At 31.4% G+C, this 25,421-nt stretch overlaps 1 protein-coding gene and 1 pseudogene across 9 annotated transcripts; both read left to right on the top strand.

Annotated features, from left to right (window-relative positions):
* Window positions 1–4,506: 4,506 nt before the first annotated feature.
* LOC105138664 (guanosine nucleotide diphosphate dissociation inhibitor At5g09550-like) lies at window positions 4,507–10,616 on the top strand (annotated as a pseudogene).
* A 1,766-nt stretch (window positions 10,617–12,382) lies between these two features.
* LOC105138620 (probable ubiquitin-like-specific protease 2B) lies at window positions 12,383–24,788 on the top strand. Of its 9 annotated transcripts, none has more exons than XM_011044752.1 (19): window positions 12,385–12,724; window positions 13,202–13,288; window positions 13,380–13,574; window positions 13,662–13,862; window positions 13,941–14,131; window positions 14,375–14,462; window positions 14,581–14,630; window positions 15,533–15,730; window positions 15,811–15,886; window positions 16,639–16,747; window positions 17,098–17,172; window positions 17,894–18,025; window positions 19,555–19,755; window positions 19,855–19,910; window positions 19,994–20,087; window positions 20,366–20,456; window positions 22,204–22,323; window positions 23,002–23,327; window positions 23,390–24,788. In XM_011044752.1, the coding sequence occupies exons 1-19, from the start codon at window positions 12,544–12,546 to the stop codon at window positions 23,952–23,954; spliced, it is 3,036 nt and encodes a 1,011-aa protein (XP_011043054.1). In that variant the 5' UTR covers window positions 12,385–12,543; the 3' UTR covers window positions 23,955–24,788. The 9 variants fall into 9 exon arrangements, with proteins under 9 accessions (XP_011043059.1, XP_011043060.1, XP_011043054.1 ...); XM_011044750.1 differs by having other exon boundaries at window positions 13,656–13,862; window positions 13,944–14,131; XM_011044749.1 differs by having other exon boundaries at window positions 13,656–13,862.
* Window positions 24,789–25,421: the final 633 nt, after the last annotated feature.

Genomic DNA, 25,421 nt, shown 5'->3' with positions numbered 1-25,421 from the left:
GTTTTTAATTTGTACAATTAACCTCCCTGTGGTTCGACCCCGGTCTTGCCGGGTTATTTATTACTTCGACACTCTTGCACTTGGGAGAAGACATCAATCTTTTAGTCGTGTCAGTTAACCCAGTTAATTCATATTTTTTTTCTTTTCCTTCATTAGTTTTTTTCTTCATGTTGGTTTTTTTTTCTTTGTTTTTTCTTTTTAATTAATCTATTTAATTATCACACTTTTATGACACGACTTTGTATTCAAACTCACATTCAAAGCTATTGAGTTTGGTATTGCAACTAGACCCACTTAAACTTGGATAATGCAAGTTTAATATTATTATTAATATTATAAATATTACTCTTGGGTTAGGCGTTGCAGCCAAACCCAAGACTCTTGAGTATAGATTTGCAGAAAGACCTAATACTTTTAGATTTTGGTCTTTTTTGATATTTTTTATACAAAAAAAATTAACCCGCGGCATCGCGCGGGTCATGCAACTAGTTCAACTCTATAATAGGTTTGTTTATGCTTTTACTAAAAAATATTTTTTATTTTTTTATTTTTTTTATTGCAAGTACTTTGAGCAAAACTTTAGGAGTATTTGTTCAAGTGAAGATGAATTTATGTATTATTATTATTTTTATTTAGAAAATAAACCTTTTTTATTAAAAAAGAAAAAAAAAGCCACTCTTCAATTTGAGATTTTCAATTTGAAGAGAATTTGAAAAGGAAGCCACTTTTCCATTAATAATAATTTAATATTAAATAGCTTAAATGCTTAACTCTCTTTTATAACTGATAATCTATTATAAAAAAATTATAAATTTTTTTATTGATAAAAAAATATTTTAATGATTTTTTTAATATAATTTTTTCTACAAGAGTATTTTGTAATTACTCCTAAATTCATCCTGAAAGGGACAGGTTTTAGAAAAAATTTTAGTGAACTCTAGGACGCACATAAAACAAGCTAGATCCAATGGTTATAAGTCAACCTGCTAAAAACTAGTCTTCTCCCATCAAAAGTCGTGCGATAAAAAACTCACAATCCATTACGTGTAAACCACGCGCTTCAAAATTACTTATTTTTAGTTTTTACACTCTTCCATTTATTTCTCTCTATTTATTTTTTTTCCCACTTGGAAACCTTCCATCACTGGTTATATTGCTGGTGGAGAAAGTTTCAACTCCAAATCTACGTTGTGATCTCCTTCATCACTGCTCCAAAAGCTGGTTTGTTACTAATTTTTGGTTGTACACAAAAATAAAAAAATACAAAAAAAAATATATATTAAAAAATTTATTTAGAAGATATTTAAAAAAATAATTGGAGTAAGAAAAAAGATATTAAAACATCATAAAATGACTACAAATTAGTTAAAAAAATTCAAAAATATAAAAATTAAAATTTTACAGTATATTTTTAACTAATAAGAGCTCTATTGACAAGAAAAATTCAATTTAAAAAAAAAAAATTTAAAATTAGAGGTTTATGAAAAAAACTTTATCAAGGATTTAATTGAGTTTATGAAAAGTTTGATTAAAAGAAAAATCAAGTTTTTAATCCATTTAGGTTTTTAGTGGAAGAAATTAAAGTTTTAGGATGAAATTATAATTTTAAAAAGTTGATGTAATCAAATAAAAAATAAAAAATTTATTGATCAATTGAGAATCAAATCACATGAATACAAAATCAAAGCATCCTATTATAATTTATCCAAGGGTCTTGATTACAAAATTGCAAAAACATTTAAGGACCAAATCAGAAATATTTTTTTTTGAATTTGAAAACGGCGTCGTTTCCTTGACAACTGTTCATCGCCTTCTTCATCCGCGACAGTTTCGATAATAAATGCAATGAAGGAGCTAGCAATGGAGCCGCTTCAGTCGGGGGTCATGTTTCATGCCACCATGATGCATGCCAACCATTACTTTGTTATTACGGAAAAGGTCTAGATCCTCTGGCTATAAAAGCGAGAGGAAGGATCGAGCAAAGGGAGGAGATAAAAAAGAATACAGGGAGGAGAAGACAGAGTATAGGGAGGAGATAAAACCAAGGAGAGGGAAAAAAAACTCAGAGAACAGAAGAAATAGAAGAGAGAAACCGAAGAAAAAGAAAGAAAGAAAGAAAGAGAAGCAAAGGAAAACAAGGGATGACAGAGTAGAAAGAGAGAGGAGGAACAGAAGCAAAACAGACCGGAAAAGAAAGCCACAGAGAATAGAGGGTGAAAGAAAGAAAAAGAAGGGAGAAAAGAGGAGCGCCGGAAAAAGAACTAAAAAAAACCAGGGGCAAGAGCTTCCATTTAATCAGCAACACCTCACGTCATCTTCGTTCTGAGCGGAGAAAGCACGGAGGAACAAAAAAAACCGAAGAAGTAAAAGGAGAAGACATTGGAGCAACACACGGGCAGAGAATAAAAAAGAAAACTCAGAAAAAGAATACAGACACGAACAGAGGACCAATAACACACCAGTGCATTCAACGTTGTCTCCAGATGAGTACTTTCTCCTCTCCTTTTCATTATAATCCACAAGCTACAATAGCTGTTAACATATAACTCATGTGCTACTGTAGCAAGCGGGCGTGCCTGCTACTCAACTAGGTCACTGGCTGGAACCAGTGGCCTGATTGGGTCCAACTCAATTATAAGGACTGAGTTGGATTTAGTTAATTTAAAAAAAAATAAAAAATAAAAAATAAAAAAAATATTTTTAAAAAAAATTATTATTTAAAAAAATTTATGTTTTTGTTGTATAATTTTTTATTTATTTTAATTAATATCAATTTGTATTTTTATATTGTAAAGATAAAAGTCCGATATTAAAATACATGAGTTTAGTCAAAATATTGAAATTTTTTTTTATATATATATATATATAATTTTTTTATTTTTATGCATACAACCAAGTCTTTAAAAAAAATCATTTCATATTTTTATATAAAAAAAATTTCAAAAAATATTTTTTAGTATGGATTTTAGTTTTAATAACTAGTTTATTAAAGTCAAAAGAACTATGCCAATATTTTAAAAATTCCAAACAAATTATTTTATTTTCTTTTAGTATCTAGGGTTAAAATCTTATACGTAAGATGTATTCTGAATATTAAATTTGTTTGTTGATGTTAGAACGGTTAGATTTTACCCAATAAGATAAAAATCTCTTTACTGAAGAAGATTTTTCTTAAACCATAAATGGACCAACAACTAGAAAACACAACAAGACCTTATATTTTATCAGATAATAAAACAATGCAGTTTACCTTAGATAAGACATATTTAGAGTGATAATACCTTCTCATTATGCAATTAGTCCTCATACCCTTTAAGACTAGTTAGGGTTCCTAATGATTAAAATACTAGATGACGACTCTTATTTCATTTAACTGATAAAAAAAAGAATTTCGTGTCTCCTAATATTTGCCATATGGATACATATACATTGAGAGAGTGGATATTTTCACCTCGACACCGCACACGTGCAACAATTCATAATAAATTTTTAACATATAATTTCATAAAATATTGATTGTAGCTATAAGAACCTTCATCACAATTCAAATCAATGCAAAATTCAATCCATAAAAAAATAAAGAATTATTTATTGTAAAAAAAAAAAAGATCTTTTCCATAACAATTCACCTTGTCTATTAGCTAAAAATTTAATTAAAAACTTGAGTTTTAATTTCTTTATACAATGATCTTGATTTGGGTTTTCAAAGTAAAATTTATTTAGGTAAAAGAAAATTCTATAGAGATAAGCTAATATACAAAACACAAAATTTAAGATTTTATTATACTCAAGTTGTAATTAATGGTATTCTATTAGTTACTTAATGAAACCTTCTTTGAAGAAAAAGACAAACACACGTGGGAGATAAAATAAAATTTATAACTCATCAAAAATAATAAAAATATCTCCACATGTTATTTCTCTCTCCTACTTGTATTTATCAATTTATGTAGATTGAATCCATTGAATAACTAATATGATCAAGATATTATAATCACTTTTAGTGTCATGAATTTTTTTCTCTTCTCCTTATGTTTGTGGTTTTTTTCTAGAATTAATTTCATCGAGTTACTAATATGATGTCATCCTTGAACATCATAAAATCTCTCAAAATAAAATATAAAAAAAATACTAAAAAAATATTGTTTTTCCTGCAAACTAGAGATATTAACGTCCCATATCAGATTAGGTTAAAATAAAATATAATGTCTAGAAATGCATGTCGGCGCATGGTAATATACCTTTCCTAATCATTCTCTGGTTTTTGATAATCACCCATTTAATGTTGCTTTATGCGTTATTGTCATTGGTTCTCATTAAATGCTCTAAATCAAACAATATATATATATATATATATATATATATAAATTTATATATATATATATATAACTTGACCTTTCTCTTTTCATTATCTCCAATAAATCTCTTTATTTTGTAAAAAAATAATAATAATCTCTTTATTCCTTCCATGTATCTATCAAATCTTCAAAAAGATTTGTTTTTAAGATGGATTTTATTACTAAGGATGAAGAGTATGATGTGACTGTTCTAGGAATTGGTCTTAAGGAATGCATTATCAATGGTCTTCTTTCTGTTGATGGACTCAAAGTAGTTCTCTCTTTTTTTAGATGATTTTATTATCACAATCATAACACTAATGTTTTAATGTTTTGGCCTGTAATATTTACTCTTTATCAATGAATGCTGAAAAACATTAGATTTTTTGAGTTTTATTGTTTGAAAAAAGCATGTATTTTCCTTTAATTTATTTATATAATTTAATTTTTCTATAATAACCCAATTGAATCTTCATTTGAAACATGTGCTGTATATGTACCGCAATGACTATTATAGAGGAGAATCAACATTTTTTTTTTATCTTAATTAGGTGGTTCTCTTATGTTCATGTTGTAAAATACTTTGGATTTTCTTGTCTACTATATTTTCCATATTCTTACATGATTTTTTCCTTACCCTCTTTATGATTGTAGCTATGGAAGCTTTTCAGGGGGAGTGACTAGTCTCCAAAGAGCCTAGGTGCAAGCAAGGAGTACAATGTTGACATGATATCTAAGGTATTTTATATGGATTTTTATAATCTTGTTGTTAAATGATAACATGCAGTAAGTGTCTGCATTGCTTTTTTTTTTTCAATTTGTTATGCTAGTTTATTATCGCCAATCGTGGTTTGGTTCGTGTTTTGATACACATAGATGTTACTAAGTATCTTAATTTCAAGGTTGTTGATGGTAGTTTTGTGTATAATAAAGGGAAGGCCAGAGCACATTTGCATAATATAAAATCTAGAACAAAAGATATTATTGTTTAGTGAGAAAATAAAAGAAATAGTTTTGATTTTCAGATCCACAAAGTTCAAACAACTGATGTGGAAGCATTAAAATCGCCATTGATGGGATTGTTTGAAAAACACCATGCTCGAAAGTTCTTCATTTATGTCCAAGATTATGATGACAATGATCCTAAGTCTCATGAGGGTTTGGACTTGACCAAAATTACAACAAGAGAGGTTATCGTGTATGTGTTTGATTAACTTTTCTCTTTGATTGATAGAAACTTCAGTCTAGTTTAATATCACTTCATCTATTGATTAAACGCTTAAATAAATTCATGCACCTTAATGTATATTTTGTGTTCTTGAGAGCTAGCTAATCAAATTTTAACTATTAGATTAATGCTTTTTAATCATGTTTCATATAAAAAATATGGGTTAGAAGATGATATGATCGACTTTATCGATCATGCACTAAGTCTTCATCTTGATGATAGTTATTTGGATCAGCTATCTTTGGATTTTGTGAAGAGAATAAAGGTGTACTTACAATTCTTTAAAATCTTGTTCTCTACTCGTCTTTAATGGTTAAAGAAAAAAGTAAAAGAAGTAATTTTCAAGCTATTCTGTTGTTCGTTCCCTAAAACGTTATGTAGATCATTAGCATGTTTCCAAGGAGGATCACTTTATATCTATCCACTATATAAACTAGCATAATTGCTTCAGGTTTATTGAAGTCCATAATGTTTTTATAGAATTAGAGAGTGAGATAAGTTGCTCTAATATGTCTTAGTATTTTGTCAGTCATTTGCACACTTAAGAGTAGTATATGGTGGCACTTACATGCTCAACAAGCTAAAATGTAAGGTAAAATTGCAATAACAACTTGTATCTATAACCTTTTCTATAGCATATGAATCTATAATTCTTGATCTGTTATTTGCTTTCTATTGTCAAACTACTTGATCCTTATAAGTCTTATTGTATATTAACAAGTAGAGTTTGATGAAAATGGAAAAGCCATTGATGCGACTTCTAAAAAAGAAACTGCTAGATGCAAGAAAGCCATTTGTGACCCATCCTATTTGCCAAACAAAGTAGCATCAAACAATTTTGAGACCAGTCTTTTGCATCACTACTTCATTTGCTGAAACGAGCTTTGACTATGTTAATCATCTTTTATTTATCATTGTTGTAATGCCACAAGTGAAGAAAGTTAGAAAGGTTGGTCGTGTTATTTGTATAATGAGCCATCCTATTCTTGACACTGGATATTCTCACTTTGCGCAAGTTATTCTACCACAAAAGTAACTTGAACGCAAATCACACATATATATTTATTTTTATTTATGCAGATAAAACCCTAAAAGCTCTCATATATACTTTTAAATGCATATTACAATGTCTTTTGATCGACTGCATGCTTTTAATGCATTATTAAGATGGATAGAAAACAAATAGTTAAAATTTAAGTTACATATATTCAATTCTGGATATCTTTCAAGATTTGCTTGTAAATGTCATAATCCAATTCTGGGTTATTCCCCAAAAATCAATTTTTTTTTCAAAATAAAAATAAAAAAATAAAATAAAGGCTGAAAACATAGAGAAAGTAGGTCGGGAAGTCAAGTTGTAAATTTTAAAGAAAATTCAAGGCCTAATTGTATCCCTTTATACCCAAAAAATGGAGGAAACAATGCAAGTTCAGGATCAAATTAATTTTATTTGGGGCTTAATTAGTGAAAAATTAAGTCCAATGATATAATTAAATTTTTAATAGACCAATTTGATTTAATCATGGGCCAAATTAAATTTTAATTATGTTTAAGAATTAATTTGGGTCCAATTGAAGGATTTAATTAAGTGCAAAGACTTAATTATACTTTAAATGAGTTAAATTAATTTTATTTTAGGCTTAATTGGTGAAAAATTAAGTTTGAGAGCTTAATTTGGGTTTAATTGAGAAGATTGAAATTTTAAGAGACCAAATTTAATTTTTACCAAGTTAATTGATTGAAATCAGGGGCAAATTTGCAAAAAAATTCAAGTTTTGGGGTCAATTAGGGGTTAAATTAACAAAATTCATATCCAGGGACCAATCTACAAGAGGCGCTACACTTTAGGGGCTTAATTAAGAAAAAGTGAGAGCTAAATTAAAGAAATTAAAAGTTTAATGGTCAATTAGGGGTTAAATTGATAAATTCCAAGACCAAGGATCATATTAGAAAAGGTGTGTAACTTTGGGGTTCCAATTGAAGTTCAGAAGGGGCTTTATTGCTTTAAATTAAAAGTTAAGGGTCAATTAGGAGTTTAATTGAAAGCAATTGAAAGAAAAAAGACTCAATTGAAATTTTAAAAAAATTCCTATTTCAGTCCAAAACGGCGCCGTTTTACATTAAAAAAAAAAAGAGAATCAGATGACGCGTCTTCTGGTCACTGTTCATTGTCTTTTTCTTTTACCCGGTTAAAGTTGGTTCGACAACCTACTTTGCAGGTGCATTTAATGCAACAAACATCCTCCAAATTTAACCAAACTTGGCGCCGGTGAATAGTTCAGTCTGAATGACGACCACGTGGCGTCAATGCTAGCCTAAACATACCCACCCAGACAATTTTTTCTGCAGAATTGACAACTCAGGATCCTTCCCAACTGAATCAATGGCTGAAATTTTACCCCGGTGTAGACGAGATTACCCTCTTCCATTGCCTATAAATAGAGGCTTCGTTGATGACTTGAGAGAGGAGAAAAAGAGGTCCAAAAATCAACGTATTCCTCTGTTTTCTTTTCCAGCCAACATTCCTCCCTTCCTTCTCTCTTCATCGTCTCTTCAGCCCCTGAAGACCCCACAGACTCCTTCCTTCTCCACCAAAAGACGGCAGCATAGCCTCCCTACAAATCCAAATCCTCATTAGAGGCAAAATAGCCACCGCGACCGCCGATCCCTCTCCCGCCGCAAATTTCCTTCTCCTTCTTTCATCCTGCTCTACCACCGGCCACCGTCCTCACGTTAGTCGCTCCCCGTTTCGACTTCACAGGCCTCCATTTAGGCACTCAGGCGTCAGGTAGCGCCACCTCCTCGGTGCTGCTAACCGAGTTGCTGCATGCAGAATGAATTCTTGTTCTGCATGCAACAACATTAATTAGCATGGTTGTTAGGTCGGGTCAGTAACTATGCGGGCCTAGGCCAGACCATTTGGGTTGGCCCAAAAAGATAAGTTGGGTCGATATCGGCCTAACCAAAAGCTCCTGGGCTTGGCCCAGTTAGCTAGGCAGGCCTAACCCACATATTTAATATTATATTATATTATATATTATATTATAATATTATATTTAATAAAAAAAAATTCCAAAAAAATATCCTTTAAAAATTTGTGATTTTTTAAAATATTTTTCTATTAATTTTGCATAATATCGGATTATATATTTATACTGTAAAATACAAATTCGGTAATAAAATACCCAATTTTCTCCAAAATATTTTTAAAAAATTAAAATTTTTTCCAAAAATCTAAAAAAAACTTTTAAATCAATTTTTATTTTTAAAAATTATTTTCATGCATATAGACAAATTTTAAAAATTTTCCAAGCATATTTTCATAAGAAAAATTGCATATTTCTCGTGTTTTGAAAACCCAAAAATGGATATCATAACCAATTTATGATCACCCATTAGGATTTGATCAAAATATAAAAAATCTTTTTTTTTTTCAATTTTCTCTAGCATTCAGATGTAGACTTTAATATTTATGAGTGTAAAATTATATGATAAAGTATACCCTTAGATATTAAAGATACAAAATGTAGAAATACAATGCTAAAATTCAGACTTTAGAACAGTTAGAATTTAACCTAAAAAGGTAGAGACTTTCTCATGAAGATAAATCTGCCTTGAACTTTAGAAAAGACCAACAAATAGAAACTGACTTAAAAAAATAAAAAAAAATCAAACAACAATGCAGCTTACCTTAGGTAGGGTGCATTGGGGGTGATGCGTCTTCCCCTTGCACAACCAGTCCCTTACCCAGACTCTCGCAGACCATAGGTTCCTAGTGACCATAATACTAGGTGACAACTCCTAAACATTAATCATAATTTTATGATTAAAACCAAAAAACCTTCCCAACACACAACACCCCTCATCAGGAGGTACGACAAGAGTCTCCGCCGTTGCTAGACGACGTCGCCCCTACGACAATAAACTTTCACATTATTTCTCTAGATACATGTTCTGTTGTTCATATGCTCATTATGTTGCTGTAAAAGAAAAATACATTATTTTTGTTTCAACTGAAACTAAAACAAATAACCTTAAGATCAAACTGAAGGCATGAATTTATTTGCTTAGTCCAATATATGAGATTTTCTATGATATTTACAACAAATATGTGCATGAAAACAATGAGGAAGATGACCATCGCTTAATTTCTATTGTAAGTTACAAGTATACCTACCATTTATACATGTTTTTTCTTACCCTTGTAACAAGATTGGCTGGAGTTTTCATCTATATAGCAATTATAAATCCTTATAGAGTAGCTCAAAAAGGGAACCTTTTCATGTCTCTCTATAACTTTACTAATAAGTTTGGAACTCAATAATACTGATTAAGATTATAATATTCTTTACAGAGCTATGATACAACAACTTATTTTGAGACCACAGTGCAAGATGTGATTGCCATGTACAATAAGATAACTGAAAAGGTAAATATATCAAAATTCTTGAGTTAAATTATAGAAAACAACATTTTTTATTTTGGTCAAGATATATACTTGACAATATTAAAAGTCTTTGTGCTTAAACAATTTTAATTTTCCTTGATGAACAATTAGCAAGGTCAATGTCTAGCATTAAGATTTAAGAACAATCAGCAAGGTAAATGCCTGACATGAAGATTACAATGGTTCAAAAAGAGAGAATTTGTACTGACATATTGTTTTTATACTAAAAAATAGACAATCTACCTTTAGTAGATCACTTTAGCCCCATTTTGTATTTTGCCCCGCATTGGGTTTGGCAAAATTTGAAAAAACAATTTCAAAAATGATTTTTTAAAAATAATAATAAAATATTATTTTGATTCATTTTCGAATTAAAAATACTTTAAAAAGCAACCACCACAATACTTTTAAATATCCTTCTAATCTTGACCAAAGTATGTAAAAATTATAATTAAGGATATGATACAAAGTAACAATTTAATTTATTTTTAGATGCATAAACCTTGCTTATATATACCCATCTACTTACAATCTGATTTTTGTTTTGGTACAGACTTTTGATCTCTCTATGAATTTGAGTGTTGTAAGTGTTGTTGATAAATAAACGTTTTTTTTTTACTTTGCTCAAAGAATCTAGTGCAATATTGTTGATGAATTAGAATCTAAATCATCAAATGTGAGTTCCATCAAAGAAAAATATTATTCTAATTTATGTTTGAATTTTCTTAATCTATGCTTATGTAATTTTAATTATCTAAGTACAATTACATGGATACTTCATTTTGAACTTTGAAGGCTTCATCTTTTTTTTTTTTTTTTTGTGACATGGTTAGCATATAAATTAAGCATATGATCTAGAATTTGTCAAAGAGATTTGCACACAAATTCTATAAAAAAATTTCAATTTTTTTTGTTTATGGATATTCCATTGTTAATATCTTAAATTATTACTTCAATTCAAAGATTTAAGTTGTTAGATCAGATATCAAGATTTAAACCCATGACTATTTGGTTAACAAATGTCAAAAACTTAAATTGCTATATAAAGTTTAAAAATATAATTTATACTATTCTCTAATATAATAAGTCTATTCTAATGGGTCAATTCGATGTTATGTCAATTCAAAGCTTGGCCCTAAAAGGATTTTCTTTCAAATTTCTGTTAGATATTAAGCTAATCAAACTCAAGTAATTTAGAAGGTCAATTTATAACTAAATTAACTAGTTCATGTCAGTTTTAAAGAATTTTTTTTTTATCTAAAATGCTGTATTTTTAGTTTAGTTTCTTAAATTACCCAGAACAATATTATTTCATAATTGACAAGATAATTTATGGGTGAATATATGACTCAAATTTTTAGTTAAGTTACGCAATCATGGAAAACACATGCGCTTATATACCTTCATACAAATACAACAAATATTCACCTCAATAGATTTAGATAAGTGATTTTTTTTTTGAATAATTACTATTTTGAGTTAGGTATAAATATTTAAAATTCTTTTTAAATAAAATAATAATATCAATAAATTCATGCTAAACCAATCTAAATCTAATTCAAACCCATATTGATATTATGCACACAGATGTAACATTTTTGTTTTTCAATTTAATGTAATATATGAATGCCTAATATTAACATTATACTCATTTGTGTATATATATTTTTATATATTTTTCTCATTTAATATATTTATACATTCCTCAAATATATATTTACCTCTCAATTATAAGTATTCATTACCCAAAATTTTATCATCAGTAATGCATAAATTAAATTTCTTATTTAATAAATAATGAATATAACATAAATATTTATTTTCAATATTAATATGTATCAATATAGTAAAAACCCGAATAACATATATACAATTAAAATTTATTATAAGCGGTAAAATCCCAAGATAAAAAAATTAATATTGAATGAAAAGTAGAGAAGTCCAATTATAAGCCTTCTTTTAAAGTGTGTTTCCTTAAAATAATTATTAATTTAATATTTTTTTGGTGTTTTTTAATAATTTCAATATATTGATATTAAAAAAAAAATTATTTTAAAATAAAAAATAATTTTAAAAAATATTTTATAACATAATACTAAATATGCTCCAATCTAATTTAAATAACACTGAGTAAACAAACTATAAATAACATCATTAAACCACATTGTCCTTTATTCTCTCAACATTTGTATAAAATGTTTTCAAAACAGTTTAATTTTTTAATTTTAAATTAATTTTTAAATGATTTTAATATATTAATAGGAAGAATAATTTTTTTAAAATAAAATAATATTATTTTAATATTTTTCCAAATAAAAATTACTTTAACCGTTATCACCGGAAAACGTGCTTTTAGCACTTTGAAAATCCCTTTTTCTGTGACATTTCAAATATTTGTCTTTTGCTCTCCTGCCACCCATTCGACTGTTACTCGCAAATTTCAAAATCTTTCTCTACTGAACACAAAACACGGAAGAATTTTCTGTCGTTCCGCTGCTTATTTTGTTTTGATTTTTGACTCTGATTGAGCCATGACTTGTTCGACTCGGAAGTTTAGGGTGTTCGAGTTCGACGAAGAAGAAGAAGATATAGTCGAAAAGGAGTCGGCGAAGTTCGTCGGCAAGTTTCGAATTCAAAAGAGAAAACGAAACGACAACAAGAAGGATGACGACGCCTCTTCTCCTCTCACTAAGTATAATTTCCTCCAGTGCTGTAAGTTTTTTCTTTCTTTTCTTTTTTAATTTTTGGAGTCGAATTTGGACTGTCTTTGAGTATTGTATATTTGCATGAAATTGAAAAAATTAAATAATTAATTGAGGATGAATAATTTCATTTTTTTTTAAACTCTAAATTGTGAGTTTGGTTATGAATTGCATGAAAAAAGCTAACAATGATACAACTGTGGAAAAACAAAATAGGTTATGCGCATCGCTCTTTTTATTTTATTTTACAGTTTTGATTTTCAATTTTTTATTTTTTTTCGAGTTTTGAACCTTAAATTGAGAGTGAATTTTAATTCTGGAGATTTTTTAAAATTGGGGGGAAAAATGGAATGATTATAAAGAAATTAAGGTTAACTAAGTCAAATAAAAACTATTGTTCCAGCATTTTGTTGCCTACTATCATTGCTTTACTCCCGTATAAATGCTTTATCATATGAGAGATTCATGTCCAATAATTTTTATGTAGTTGGGGGATGTACTGGGACTGTGAAAATAGAAAGAAGCAATGAACCTATTGATATAGATGATGGACCAATTGATGCTGACACTGGAGGTAAGGGAATTTCCTGCACAAGTTTCATTTATTTGTTGTGATTGGTGTTAGATATTTAATGTTTTTGGCTCTGCTCAATATTGAGTTGCAGGAGAGGTGGCTACTTTACACAAGGGAAAGAGCGATGAAGTAGTATATATTGATACAACCATTATAGACGATCAATGCCAATATTCTGTTTCAGTTTCTGCTCACATGCCACAAGAAGATTGTGATGACAAAGAGGAGATTTCTCAGATGGAAACCTTTATTACAGATGATGGGCCAATTGATGTTGACACTGGAGGTAAGGGAACTTCCTGTGCAAGGTTCATTTATTTCTTGTAATTGGTTTTAAATATTTAATTTTATTTTCTATGCTCAATAGTTGCAGGAGAGATCAATACTTTATGCAAGGGAAAGAGTGATGAAGTAGTTGATATTGACACAACTGTTTTGGACGATCAGTGTCAATGTTCTGTTTCAGTTCCTGCTCGAATGCCACAAAAAGATTGTGCTGTCAAGGAGGAGATTTCTCACCTGGATACCCTTGGGATTGATATAGATGATGGATCAATTGATGTTGCCACTGGAGGTAAGGGAACTTCCTGTGCAAGATTTGTTTATTCATCGAAATTGGTGTAAAATATTTAATGTTATTTGCTCTGCTCAATAGTTGCTGGAGAGACCGATACTTTATGCAAGGGAAATAGTGATGGAGTAGTAGATATTGATACAACCATTATAGATGATCAATGCCAACATTCTGTTTCAGTTCCTGCTTGCATGCCACAAGAAGATTGTGTTGACAACGAGATTTCTCAGCCGGATACCGTTAGGTTATCTAGTTTTTCAAATTATGAGGTATGTACTGTGGTCCTATACTTCTCCTGCATTATATGAAATGAAAGCCAGTATTACCCTATTGAGTTTGTTATATGCCATAGTTGTTATTCTTTGTTTAAAATTGTACTCACAGTGAAAAAATTAAATAGCATTCTTCTGACTCAGTTCTCTTTTTTTGCTCTCAGAAACTCATTTCTTGTTTTCTGAGAAAGCTAGATATGTAGATTCTGACCTTGTAATATTTAACCAAAATTGTCACAGAATGAGTTAGTTGGTATGATTTCAGATAATGATGTCAGCATTGAAATGAGCTCGTCAACTTCTGTCTCTACTCCCTCAGAAGATGAAGGTTCTAATCTTCCTTCCTTCCTCATCTTTCATTAAGCTTAATAGATACTTAATCTGTACTATCTTCTCATTGTCAAGGATGATCTGACAAATTATTTATAAAATTTGCATTCTTTCAGTTCCATTAGGAAACCAAGTGCTAGAGTGTGGTTCTCTTGGACATAAAATTGTAAGTATCCTGTGTCTTCTTTTTCAAAGAAAATAAAAAATAAAATTATGTATTGATATTCGGAGCTGCCTGAAGATTATTTTTATGGATGATAGAGACGCAGATGATTTTTTTGCCCCTATTTTTAAAGTAAATATGCATGAACTTAACTGCAAAAATTGTTTGTAGCTAGGTCTAAAGTCGGTAACCCAAAATCTTGTCATTAGATTTTTTCCAGCGTGCTCTGTTCTGACGAAATGGTTCTTTGAAATTAAATGGTTTTTCTCTCTCCTTCAGTTGTGTGAAGAAATTTCATTTTTTAAATGAACCGTAGTTTATTCTATTTTGGCTTGTTGGAAAGCCTGGCTTCTTAGCCTCCTTGAGGTTAGAAATCCTCTGAATTTGCATCTATTTGCTAAATTTCAGATGTCTAAAATTCACACTTACTGTCTTTTAATAAAGTCCTTTTCTTCTGTTTAAGAAAAACACACTTCCTAAAATGGAGATTCCATTGGAAACTCTCTCCCATTTGGAAAATGAAAATGCGTAAACCAAAAATCCATATTTGTAAACGACTTTCTTTTCATCCTCTCTATATAGTAGCTTGTTGCTATGGTCAGTTCTGCCCTGATACTCTTTCTGAACTAGCTGATATAATTCCATAATTTCATTTTTGGATGATATGGGAGTCTTGCCCCTTATTTACTGCATGCACTGAGAGATGCAAAAGCTTTGCTCCTTTATGGTCCTTCTCTTATTAATTAATCCAATGTCAAATAGCCATCCATTTTTTCTGTGGATTTTCCTTCACCCTCCCTACCCCTTCTCTCTTGGTTTAGACATACAATGAAGCTATTAGTAGTCCGATCCACTTGGTATGATAGTTTAGATCTCTTGGATCAATGTGTTTGTTTGTGTTGCAGGATTACACAAATTATACGGTTGCTGTTTTTCCGGACTATATTCTATGTGGCGACATATATGGTACAGAGTCTTGCTTAACTTTCTCAGGAAGCAGCATCAGAATGGAGGGTTCTACTGCAAATGGGGTCAAGGGAAAATTTAATGCTGAGTGGAATCTTGACGATCTTATTAGTATTGATTCAGAATGGTGTGAGATGGTGAGTTATACTGTCTTTATTATCTTCTACATATGCATGCTGATTTGAGCAAGTTAAATTTCTTGCATCTCTGGATGTAGGTTACAACTGCTATGGTTTATCTCTGCCTTAGATCAAAGGTTTCTGAAGGAGCTGGAAATACAAATGATGCTTCTGGTATGCACAATTCCAGTAGGATTTTGTTCAAGCTTTTCTTTATTTAATATCTTGACCAATCAGATTATAGGATGCAGGCAGCATTATAAGCAACCTGCTCACAAATAGTTAATTGCCATGATGTCTCTCCTCACAATGACAAGGAGTAACACTTTAGACATACCCTTCTTTTAGATGTTTATTCAGCTTGCTCTTTGCAAAGAAATATGATATCTGTTCAATCTTAGATAATTTCTTGTAGTTCTTTCCTGAATGCTATGTGGTGCATTGTGCCATCATGTTAGTTGCATTAGAAATATGGACAATATATCTCTGCTTACAAATTACCTGGCCACAAGGAAAAAAAACAAAACTAGAATTAACTAGATTGGTTTGTGTGATATTTGGAGACATAATACTGTTCCAAGCTGCTATCATAAAAGTTGATTATGAATACTGATGTCAAGGAACGCTGGGGTGAGAAATTTAGAATTTTCATTGTTTTATTTTGTGCCTTTTCCTTTGTTCATAAATTTTATTTGTTGCCTCCTGCTCTAGTTATAGTCATGCCAACATTCTTTATATATGGAGTTGGGTTTAACTCTTGGCCAATATAATTATAAAATGAATTATAAAATCATTTTTTTCAACATTTGTGATCAATAGTTTTGTACTTTTATTGGATTGGCAGATGCTCCATCGAATTTTATTTTTTTTTCCTCAATAGAGCTCTAATATATCCTCTCTTTTTTTTGGTGTAAAATTGCATGCAGATGTGGACAAGTTGAAGTTTTCAGTTTATGATCCTAATTGGCATGAAGGAGAGGAAGCAATTAAATCATTGAATGTCAGATACAAGGATATCTGGAATGTTACTTCTCAGTGAGTTTTCAATTTGGTAGCAATACCCAACCATCTATATATTATGTGTCTATGTATGATCACACCAGATGAAATTTGTGCTTAATTTTTCCAAGGTTGTCCAGCTGGTTGGGCATCTATTAGCTATTTTAATGAACTGTTATCATTTTTTAAACCATACCAGATGCTAGCTTGTATTTTTTTTTTTTCAAGTTGTTTGTATCTTTTGGCGTTCTCTCTATTTTTCAGTGGGAACTATCACTTGCAATATAATCTTCCTCATATCCGCTTTTAGTTAGCTTTAATAGTAAATTTGCTTGATGAAATAATCAACATGTCGATCAATCTTCTTTACTTTTTTTATGCTACAGATCTGATTTGGAAAAGGATGGGAATGCCTCTTTTGGGCACAATGGCATGTTCACCTCAAAGCCTTATTTTCCTGTGTAAGTAAATAGATGGATGCACATATTTGCTAACTGAACATTGAACATGTTATGATTTGTGAGCCCAGCCAGTTTTTCTCATTAATTATCTTGATATTTGGCCTTCATGGTTGTGACTCTCTCTCTCTCTCTCTATATATATATATATATATATATATATATATATATATCTCACACACACACGCCAGCTTCCCCATTTATAATATTTGAATTGGTTTCTCTTATATACTTTTGGGTTTTGATTACACTTATAAATTATTGGTGAAATAATTTGTAAATTACTTTTCTAGATAGGAAATTACTCATGGTTTGATGTAGATCAAGCAAACTAGGAATAATTGTCTCTTTTGACAGCATGAAATCTCTTTTGATGGAGATCATGTTTTCAGTGGTAAAGTTCTTGGTTCTTATTTAGTAAGTTTGCCAAATATTTTTACCTCTTGGGGTATACCATCCTACTCCAAAATGAGTTTTGACCTGTGATCCTTCTCTTTTCTATATGGCTTTTGCTGTTATATGGTTAACTCTAGTAATCCTGCAAAACTGTGTGGTTTCACATCATATATTTGCTTGATTAATTTGTAACTCCTGTACAGCATATACTTTATATTTGAACGTGTGTTTACTTTCTTAAAACTTGCTGACTATCTCTTTTGCTCCAAACTTAATCTCACTCATTTTTCCTTCATAATTGTTTCTAATTTAATATCTTTTGTTCCAGTATTCATGAAACATTCAAAGAGGTTATTTATCCTAAAGGTGATCCTGATGCTGTTTCAATTAGTAAGCGAGATGTAGAGCTTCTACAACCTGAGACATTCATCAATGATACCATCATTGACTTTTATATCCAGTAAGTTTCATCAAGTTACTAATGGTTTTGTCAATTTGACTCCTGATGATATGTTTCAACGTCCAGAGTTTGGCTTTTATGCTGTATTCTTGAAGAAATTCTCGCATAAGATGTGCAATAAAATTGTATCAGTTTCAATCTTGAAGTCTGATATACAATGTCATGAAGCAGAATCATAACATTAAGGGATAAAGTTCCGCAGCCCCCACCCCCCCACCCCCAAAACCCCGTGACAATTGCTTTCTGGATATAACTTATATAGTGAACATAGTAAACATGTTTATTTTTGAGAAAGGTTTGCATTTGGATTCAAAAATTAAGGCCTGGAATTCTTGCATAAGATGTGTCATAAAGTTGTTTCAGTTTCATTCTTGAAGTCCATGCTCAAGTTAATTAGGCAGAATTTACACGCATATCACCTGTGTTGATTTTTTTATTTGACAATTGCTTTCTTGATATAGCCTATATAGTGAATAAGTGAACATGTTTTCTTTTTGTTGTTTTTTTGTTTATTATTATTATTGAGGAATTTGCACATTTAGTTTCAAACTTAAGGTCCAGGATTGTGGGTCTTTATGAAATGGGTCTTTATGAAATATGTAAAAAATTAGTTGATGGAAGAAAAGATGGGAGATAGTGTGGTCATAGGTGAGACTAGTAATGGATGTTTTGAAGTGGTAAAGTCTAGTCTAAGGTATTTGATTTGTGATTTTATATGTTGATTCATACTTTTTCTGCATAAAGTATTTGGAGACATAGGCTAAAACTGTTTTATTGTTAGTAGATTCTATGTCGAACTGGAAAAATAATGGAAAACTACCCCAGGTGTAGATTTTTTATTTCCATGGTCCATACCTATTGCTCATTGCTTAAGTGGAGAGATTGGCTGCATGATCTAGTGTGTAATTGGCTGCATGATCTAGTGTGTAATCTGACATAAAACCTTGTCTGTGAGATGATATAAGTCAGATATCTTGTTTGTAAAAAAAGTTTCTTGTATATTTCCTCTTGCGCTGGTGGTTAGTTCTTGTCTACGATGGAGTCATTGACACTTGTAAATCTGTTTGACCCCAGGTTGGCAGGTGGGGCCTAACTCTACTCATCCATTCATTCTTAATTTAAGATTTTCAGTAGGACAAACTTATACCCTTTGCCTAATATCTATATTTACTAGCATAATCCTTGTCTGGCTAATGGCATTGGTTATTCATTTTAAGAGCTGGCACCAAGGAGCATTAAATGAAAGAATTTGGATGTGAAAGCTTATGGTTAGGAGATAATTTCCTGTTTTCAAGCTTTCTAGCTTCTTGCTTAAATTGCTACACCTGAACAGTTTGTTGTATCTGGAGAAGGATCTTTTATCCTGCTTCTTGTAGAAGCATGATCCACAATTGTGATGTTATTTTTGGTATATTTGTTTTTAAAGTGATTTTTACACGAGTATTTTAGTCATACAGGATTATGGGGATGTAGCTTCTATGTCACCATTTTAAAGTAACAGAGAATTAAAAGATTTGTTTAATTGGCAGATATTTGAAGAATAAAATTCAGCCAGATGACAGGCAAAGGTTCCACTTCTTCAATAGTTTTTTCTTTCGGAAGCTTGCTGATCTAGACAAGGGCCCATCTAATGCTTGTGAAGGCAGGATAGCATTTCAACGTGTTCGTAAATGGACAAGAAAGTTGAATGTTTTCGAGAAGGATTACATTTTTATTCCTGTAAATTACAGGTGAGAATTAAGTTTGCTTTCATTTTACTAGGTCATGAGGGGACATTCTCTTATGTATCGTTTGCTAACATGAAATATAATAAACTCCCTTGGTGGCAGTCTTCACTGGAGTTTGATTGTCATTTGTCATCCTGGTGAAGTGGTTCATTCCAGAGGCAAGGATCTATGTGATAAAGTCTGTTTTTATTTTGTGTTCTAGTATTACTTTGCTTGATTTCATCTTGTTGTAATCTTGCAGAGGATGAAAGTGGAAATTCAAGGAAAGTACCATGCATTTTGCACATGGATTCGATTAGAGGAAGTCATAAGGGCCTCAAGAATCTTATTCAAAGGTAACCTATTTATTCCTGCTATTATTTCTGGTTAGCCTTTCATACCTTTTGGCAATCCAAGACTCATACTAGTGGCATAGATGCAATTTGTAGTTGACACCAAGAAAAACTTTGTACATACTAGTCGCCGTTCTTTTGGGTGCAAAAATTGCATTGAATCAACAATTCCATTTACTTTCCAGTGTAATTATTATTCCCCTTCAATTTCGAATTTGTCTGCTAAGCTAGTGCTTGGAATGCCTTCATATGAATTGAGTTCTTTGGTTACATGTTGACAGTTATCTCTATGAAGAGTGGAGAGAAAGGCATAATGAGACTGTGGATGACACATTGTCAAAGTTCTTACATTTACGGTTTGTCGCACTTGAGGTGCTGCCTCACTTTTTAAAATAATTTGCTTTATTTTCCTCTGAACTTTTTAATAGTTGCCTTAAACAGTACTAAAGTGAAGTTCATCCAACAATTCAATCAAGGTTCTAATGTTCTCAATGAATAGCTAGAAAAATAAGTCTCACACTCGTTCAGGACTTCACCTCCACCAGGGCAGGCAGTCCATCAAAGGACAAACTTGCATGGAGGAGAAATGGGGCAATTTCCTCCCCTTGAATTTTTCAAAAAAATTATTTTTGCCCACATTAGTTTTGGTAGTTTAAATTGCCCTCTTTTCTCTTAGACATTTACCCCCATATTTCTTTGAACTTTTTCTTTGCCCTCCTAATCTTTGAATTCTAGCTCAGCCCCTAAGTCCATTTGTTTCCTTTTAAGACTTTAAAGCTACATCTAAGGTGGAGTAACTAACTAGGCTTGCATATTTGGTTTTTTATAGAAATAATGAGGCAACTTAACAGATTTGAAGTAAGGACATCAAATATTAATTAATTAGTTAAACAACACCACGTTAGTCATGTTATACTGTCAGTCAAGTAAAGTTTAACTCATAATGTTCTCCACATAGCAATTACTTCCATTTTCCCTTCACTTTCAAGTTTTAATTTGTTATAGAAATAGAATTCTAGAGCAGTGTTGTCAAAGGTGAAAGGTGCTAAAAGGCGCCAAACCTGTAAAATACCCGAGTTTCTAGGTGCACGCCCGAATGAACCAAGGCGATATGCTATAGATTAAAAAAAATATATGTATAATATTATATTATATTATATTATGTAAATCTAAAATATATAACTTCCCAATTAAGATTAGATCAATAGAAAATCAAAAGAAAATATAAAATACTATAATATAGTTTATATAAAGTTATATTTTTCACTCTTAAAACAAAATAGATAATTTAAAGTAGTAAATAGTCAAATAGATTAAAAAGCAAAATTAAATATCATCAACATTATTCACTAATCTTCATCCATGCTTTCCTGTTCTCCTATTCTGTACTTGTGCTATTGTTCTCTGACTCTGTTCAATGCAAAGTTTGGCTGATATTTCTCTTCAAGTGTCCTTCCTTCATCCCACTTTAATGATTTTTTTATTCTTGTTTTACCCTGATCTTTGTTCTTTTACAAAAAATACCCCTAAGCCCAATTTTTGTGTTAAATTAGAAAAGGACAAATAGGTCAAACATAAATCAGTTAAAAAAAATCCAACAGAAAAAGAAGTATCTCAATCAGGTGCTCAAGCGAGCACCTGACGTCCACTCACGAGGTGCTCACCTAGGCAGCGCTTCATTGAAATTTTTCGCTTGAGACTAATAAAGGTGTTGTGGCCTCGCCTTGCCTGGAGTGCCTCTTGACAGCACTGCTCTAAAGGCAAAGAAGTTCTCACCTTGACAGGTCAAAATTATGTTATTTGCCCCTTCATTATCAACTGAATTGGTGAAGGAGAGGATGGAGTGTTTATGAGGAATAATTATGTCCAGATCTTATCAGTCTATCAAAAAATTAATTAGTTATGAGAAGTTATCAATATAATATATTTATGACGTAAGTTTTCTTAATTTTAGATTTTGATATTTTACTGGCCCAAATATAGAATGAAGAATTGCTGCATCATAAACTCCCTGAATATTTGTTTACAGATTACCGTTTTCAGAAAATTATTAAGTTTTCCCATTATATACAATTTTAAAGTGTTATTAACTGCAACTTTTGTTATCATTTTGATTCAGCTACCGCAGCAGGAAAATTTGTATGACTGTGGCCTGTTCTTACTCCATTATGTGGAGCTTTTTCTTGAAGAAGCTCCTATTGATTTCAGTCCTTTTAAGATAACAGAGTTTTCAAACTTTGTAAGTGATTTTGCATTTTTCTAGTTTTGCATCTGTTGAATAATCTTCGCAGTTGGGACTTCTTTTATGGTGATTCAAGTACCTGCGTTGCTTCATCTCTGAGACAAGACTTTCTGTTTAGAATACATAAATATTCATTATAATCCTAGTGTTATTAGTGCTAAGCGTTTCCAAGTTAAGGAATCTTGGCTTCACATTGCTATTATCTCTGAAAGGTAATCCCCTATGATTACTGATGATTTTGGCTCCTTCTGTATATGATCAAATTTGCAATTACAGCATTGTTTTCTGAATACTGGTTTGCTTTTCATAGTAAACTGTTATTTTTTTATTTAGTTTGCAATTGCATTTGTGATTTAACTTCAGCTGCTTTGCTCTTATTATCAAGTTGTGGTAGTCTTTATAACTATATAAACTGCAAGAATTGTTAGAATTTTCTATGAATAAAATTGACAAACTTCTATTTTCTCTTGCTTTCTGTTCCCTCTCTCCCTGCTTCAATTTTCGTTATGGGATCAGGACTAGAGGTCCTCATCCTGCTTTCCTGGACCATGAAGTTAGCAGGAATTGAATGCTCGTGTCCATTATCTTTATATTTGGCAATTGTTTTCTGAATTTTTGAAAAAAATGGCAATTTTCAGATTTTGGGTAGTTACAAATTTTTTAATCTTTAACCAGCTTAGTAGAAATTGGTTTATACCTGGGGAGGCCTCACTGAAAAGGACACACATCCAGAAATTGATCTGTGAAATCATTGAAGATCAGTCTTGTACTCAATCTTCTGATCCAAATGAGCAAGAAACACTTCAGATTCAGATTTCACTCACAGCAAAATCTCCAATCAGTGTTGCGCAGCGACGAAGACTTGAAGAACTAGGATTGAATTCCAGGGATTTGCTCAAACCAGGAACTAGTGCAAGGTTTCTTTCCAATGGAAATTGTTGGCAGACAGGAACACTTCATTGGAGGACTTGCATGTCACCTGTGGAGGTAATAGTTTTATCTTTCCTGATGATGAACAATAGTTTCCTATGCAAGTTACTGAATTTTTTTGCGTTGTCTGGAAACAGGAAGCTGAGGAAACTGGTGAACGAGTCTCTGATTCATCATTAGACACAGAAGATGATCAGCTACCTGCTGGCTTGGCAATGGAATTTCCCTCAACCTCACTTTCTCTCAAAGACCTTAGATCTCTTGGTTCATCGAGGAATCAAAAATACATGCAGCTTGGGGAACCTTATGACGACTCCAGTTCAGAAGCATCTATCAGTAGATCCCTGAAATCATCAGAGATAGGGGTGGTAGGGGTTGATGACGATCGTTTGCATTCACAATTTGAGGGATTAGACCATCAAAAACACACAGATTGCCTTGAACTTTCTCCAAAATCAACGGAGCCTGAGGAATTTGTTGAGGACTCTCGAGAGGGAAACTGCATGCACAATGACCATGTGACTAATGATTCGCCATCATCCTTTCATAACACTGGCAATTGCAATAAACTTGGCTCATCAATTGACGAGATGAGCACTGCCGAAAACTTTTTGAGAGGAGCCCAAAAACCCGTTATCGATTTGACATCTGATGAACATACTGCAGAGAGGACAAAGCATACATCTGACGGCATTTGATTTCGCTGAGGAAGCATTCCTGAAGAATTGCACCTAACTGTGAATAGCAGTGTTATATCAGTACTTATTCTTTAAGGGCTCGTAAGTAAGGAAATGGACAGAACTTTGAAGGGTCTTCAGGGTTGTAAATATTATAGAAAGAGGTAGAGAAAAGAAGAGAATGGCGGTGAGTGGGCTTTTCTGTGGCACATTAACCTTGATTCCACAGAGATTGGTGCTACGTACAGAAGAGCACATATTTTGAAGCCCTCAAGGGAGGTAAATAGAACAAACAAGATCATTGAAAGAAAGTGAGTGCTTGTGCAATGGTTGACTTTTCCTGGATGCTGAAAAGGCTCTCTATAAGCAATGATCAATGCCATATGGTTTGAACTTAATGCATTTCTGCAGCATCAATTTACCTTTTTTAATCCTAACTTGTGTAGATATAAATGGGGAGGCATTAGAAAAAGCCCTTTCCCTTCCTCCCATCTTGAGCTTTCCACCATCAAGCCTTGCTAAGGTAATTAACAGTAAAGCCAGATCCAATGGCTGTCTTAGAGAGAGCTCCCTGATCCGTGTTCATCTCAGCTTCGCATCCTGGCTGGGTTCATCTTCTTTCTGATGAAGTAAAATTTGCACTACCTTGAGCGATGCATCTGCTCATGATCTGATAGAGAGAGTCTTGGGGATGCTCTTGTGTAAATTATAATTTAGACCGTTTGATTTTATTGATTTTGTCAAATCATAGACTATGTCTTTTAAACAAAGTAGACTGTTAATTCTTTTCTAAACGTATGTGTTTTGGGCTTGGTCTTTAGCAACATAACAAGGGATAATTAATGGCTTGCTCAAGTTCCCCTCTCTATGGAACATGTGTCTCTCCTAATGTACTAGCTTCGTCACCCTTCAAAGGATTGAAAAAACAAAGAGTCTAAACGATGTTTATAGTCAGTGGATCTCTTAATCCACTATTTTTATACGAGAAATGCTACATAATGGAAAAAAAAACAACATTCTTAAATATAATAGTGATGAATGTCAAACATTATGTTCTCTTTCGCTTTTGTTTTTTGTTTTTTGTTATAGTTGTTCCAACATGGGATTTTCTTGTTTTGTTTTGTTTTGTTTTATTAGGATATTTTAACGATAAAGATTGCAACTTTGGTGCATTATTGTATTTTTGTTCTTATGTTTGTTAATGACAAGATGGGGTTTTTAATTTCAACATTGAATTATTTCAGCTTTGAATGACTCAATTGATGTGTTAAAATACATTAATTTGTGGTGTTTAGTACATGTGAATTTGATTATTCATTTGGTTGTTTTTTATTTATGTTCTTGGTCTCCATATTAAATATAATTTGTTTTAATATTTTATTTTAAATATAAAAATTATAATAAGTTATTTAAATTTATTTATGATTTGAATTGAATTCTTCAAGAATTCATATATATATATATATATATATATATATATATATATAT

The sequence above is a fragment of the Populus euphratica genome, unplaced genomic scaffold, assembly GCF_000495115.2.
Source record: "Populus euphratica unplaced genomic scaffold, PopEup_1.0 scaffold80.1, whole genome shotgun sequence".
Classification (NCBI taxonomy): Eukaryota; Viridiplantae; Streptophyta; class Magnoliopsida; order Malpighiales; family Salicaceae; genus Populus; species Populus euphratica.
The sequence above is the reverse complement of the archived record's forward strand: the minus strand, read 5'-3'. Positions and strand labels throughout refer to the sequence as shown.

Bases quoted from the DNA above. Each gene is read 5' to 3' on its own strand.
- LOC105138620 (XM_011044749.1), top strand. From the start codon at position 12,544: ATGACTTGTTCGACTCGGAAGTTTAGGGTGTTCGAGTTCGACGAAGAA. The intron at 13,863-13,940 runs GTAAGGGAACTT...TGCTCTGCTCAA, and splicing joins AATTGATGTTGCCACTGGAG to TAGTTGCTGGAGAGACCGAT. The intron at 18,026-19,554 runs GTAAGTTTCATC...TTTAATTGGCAG, and splicing joins ATCATTGACTTTTATATCCA to ATATTTGAAGAATAAAATTC.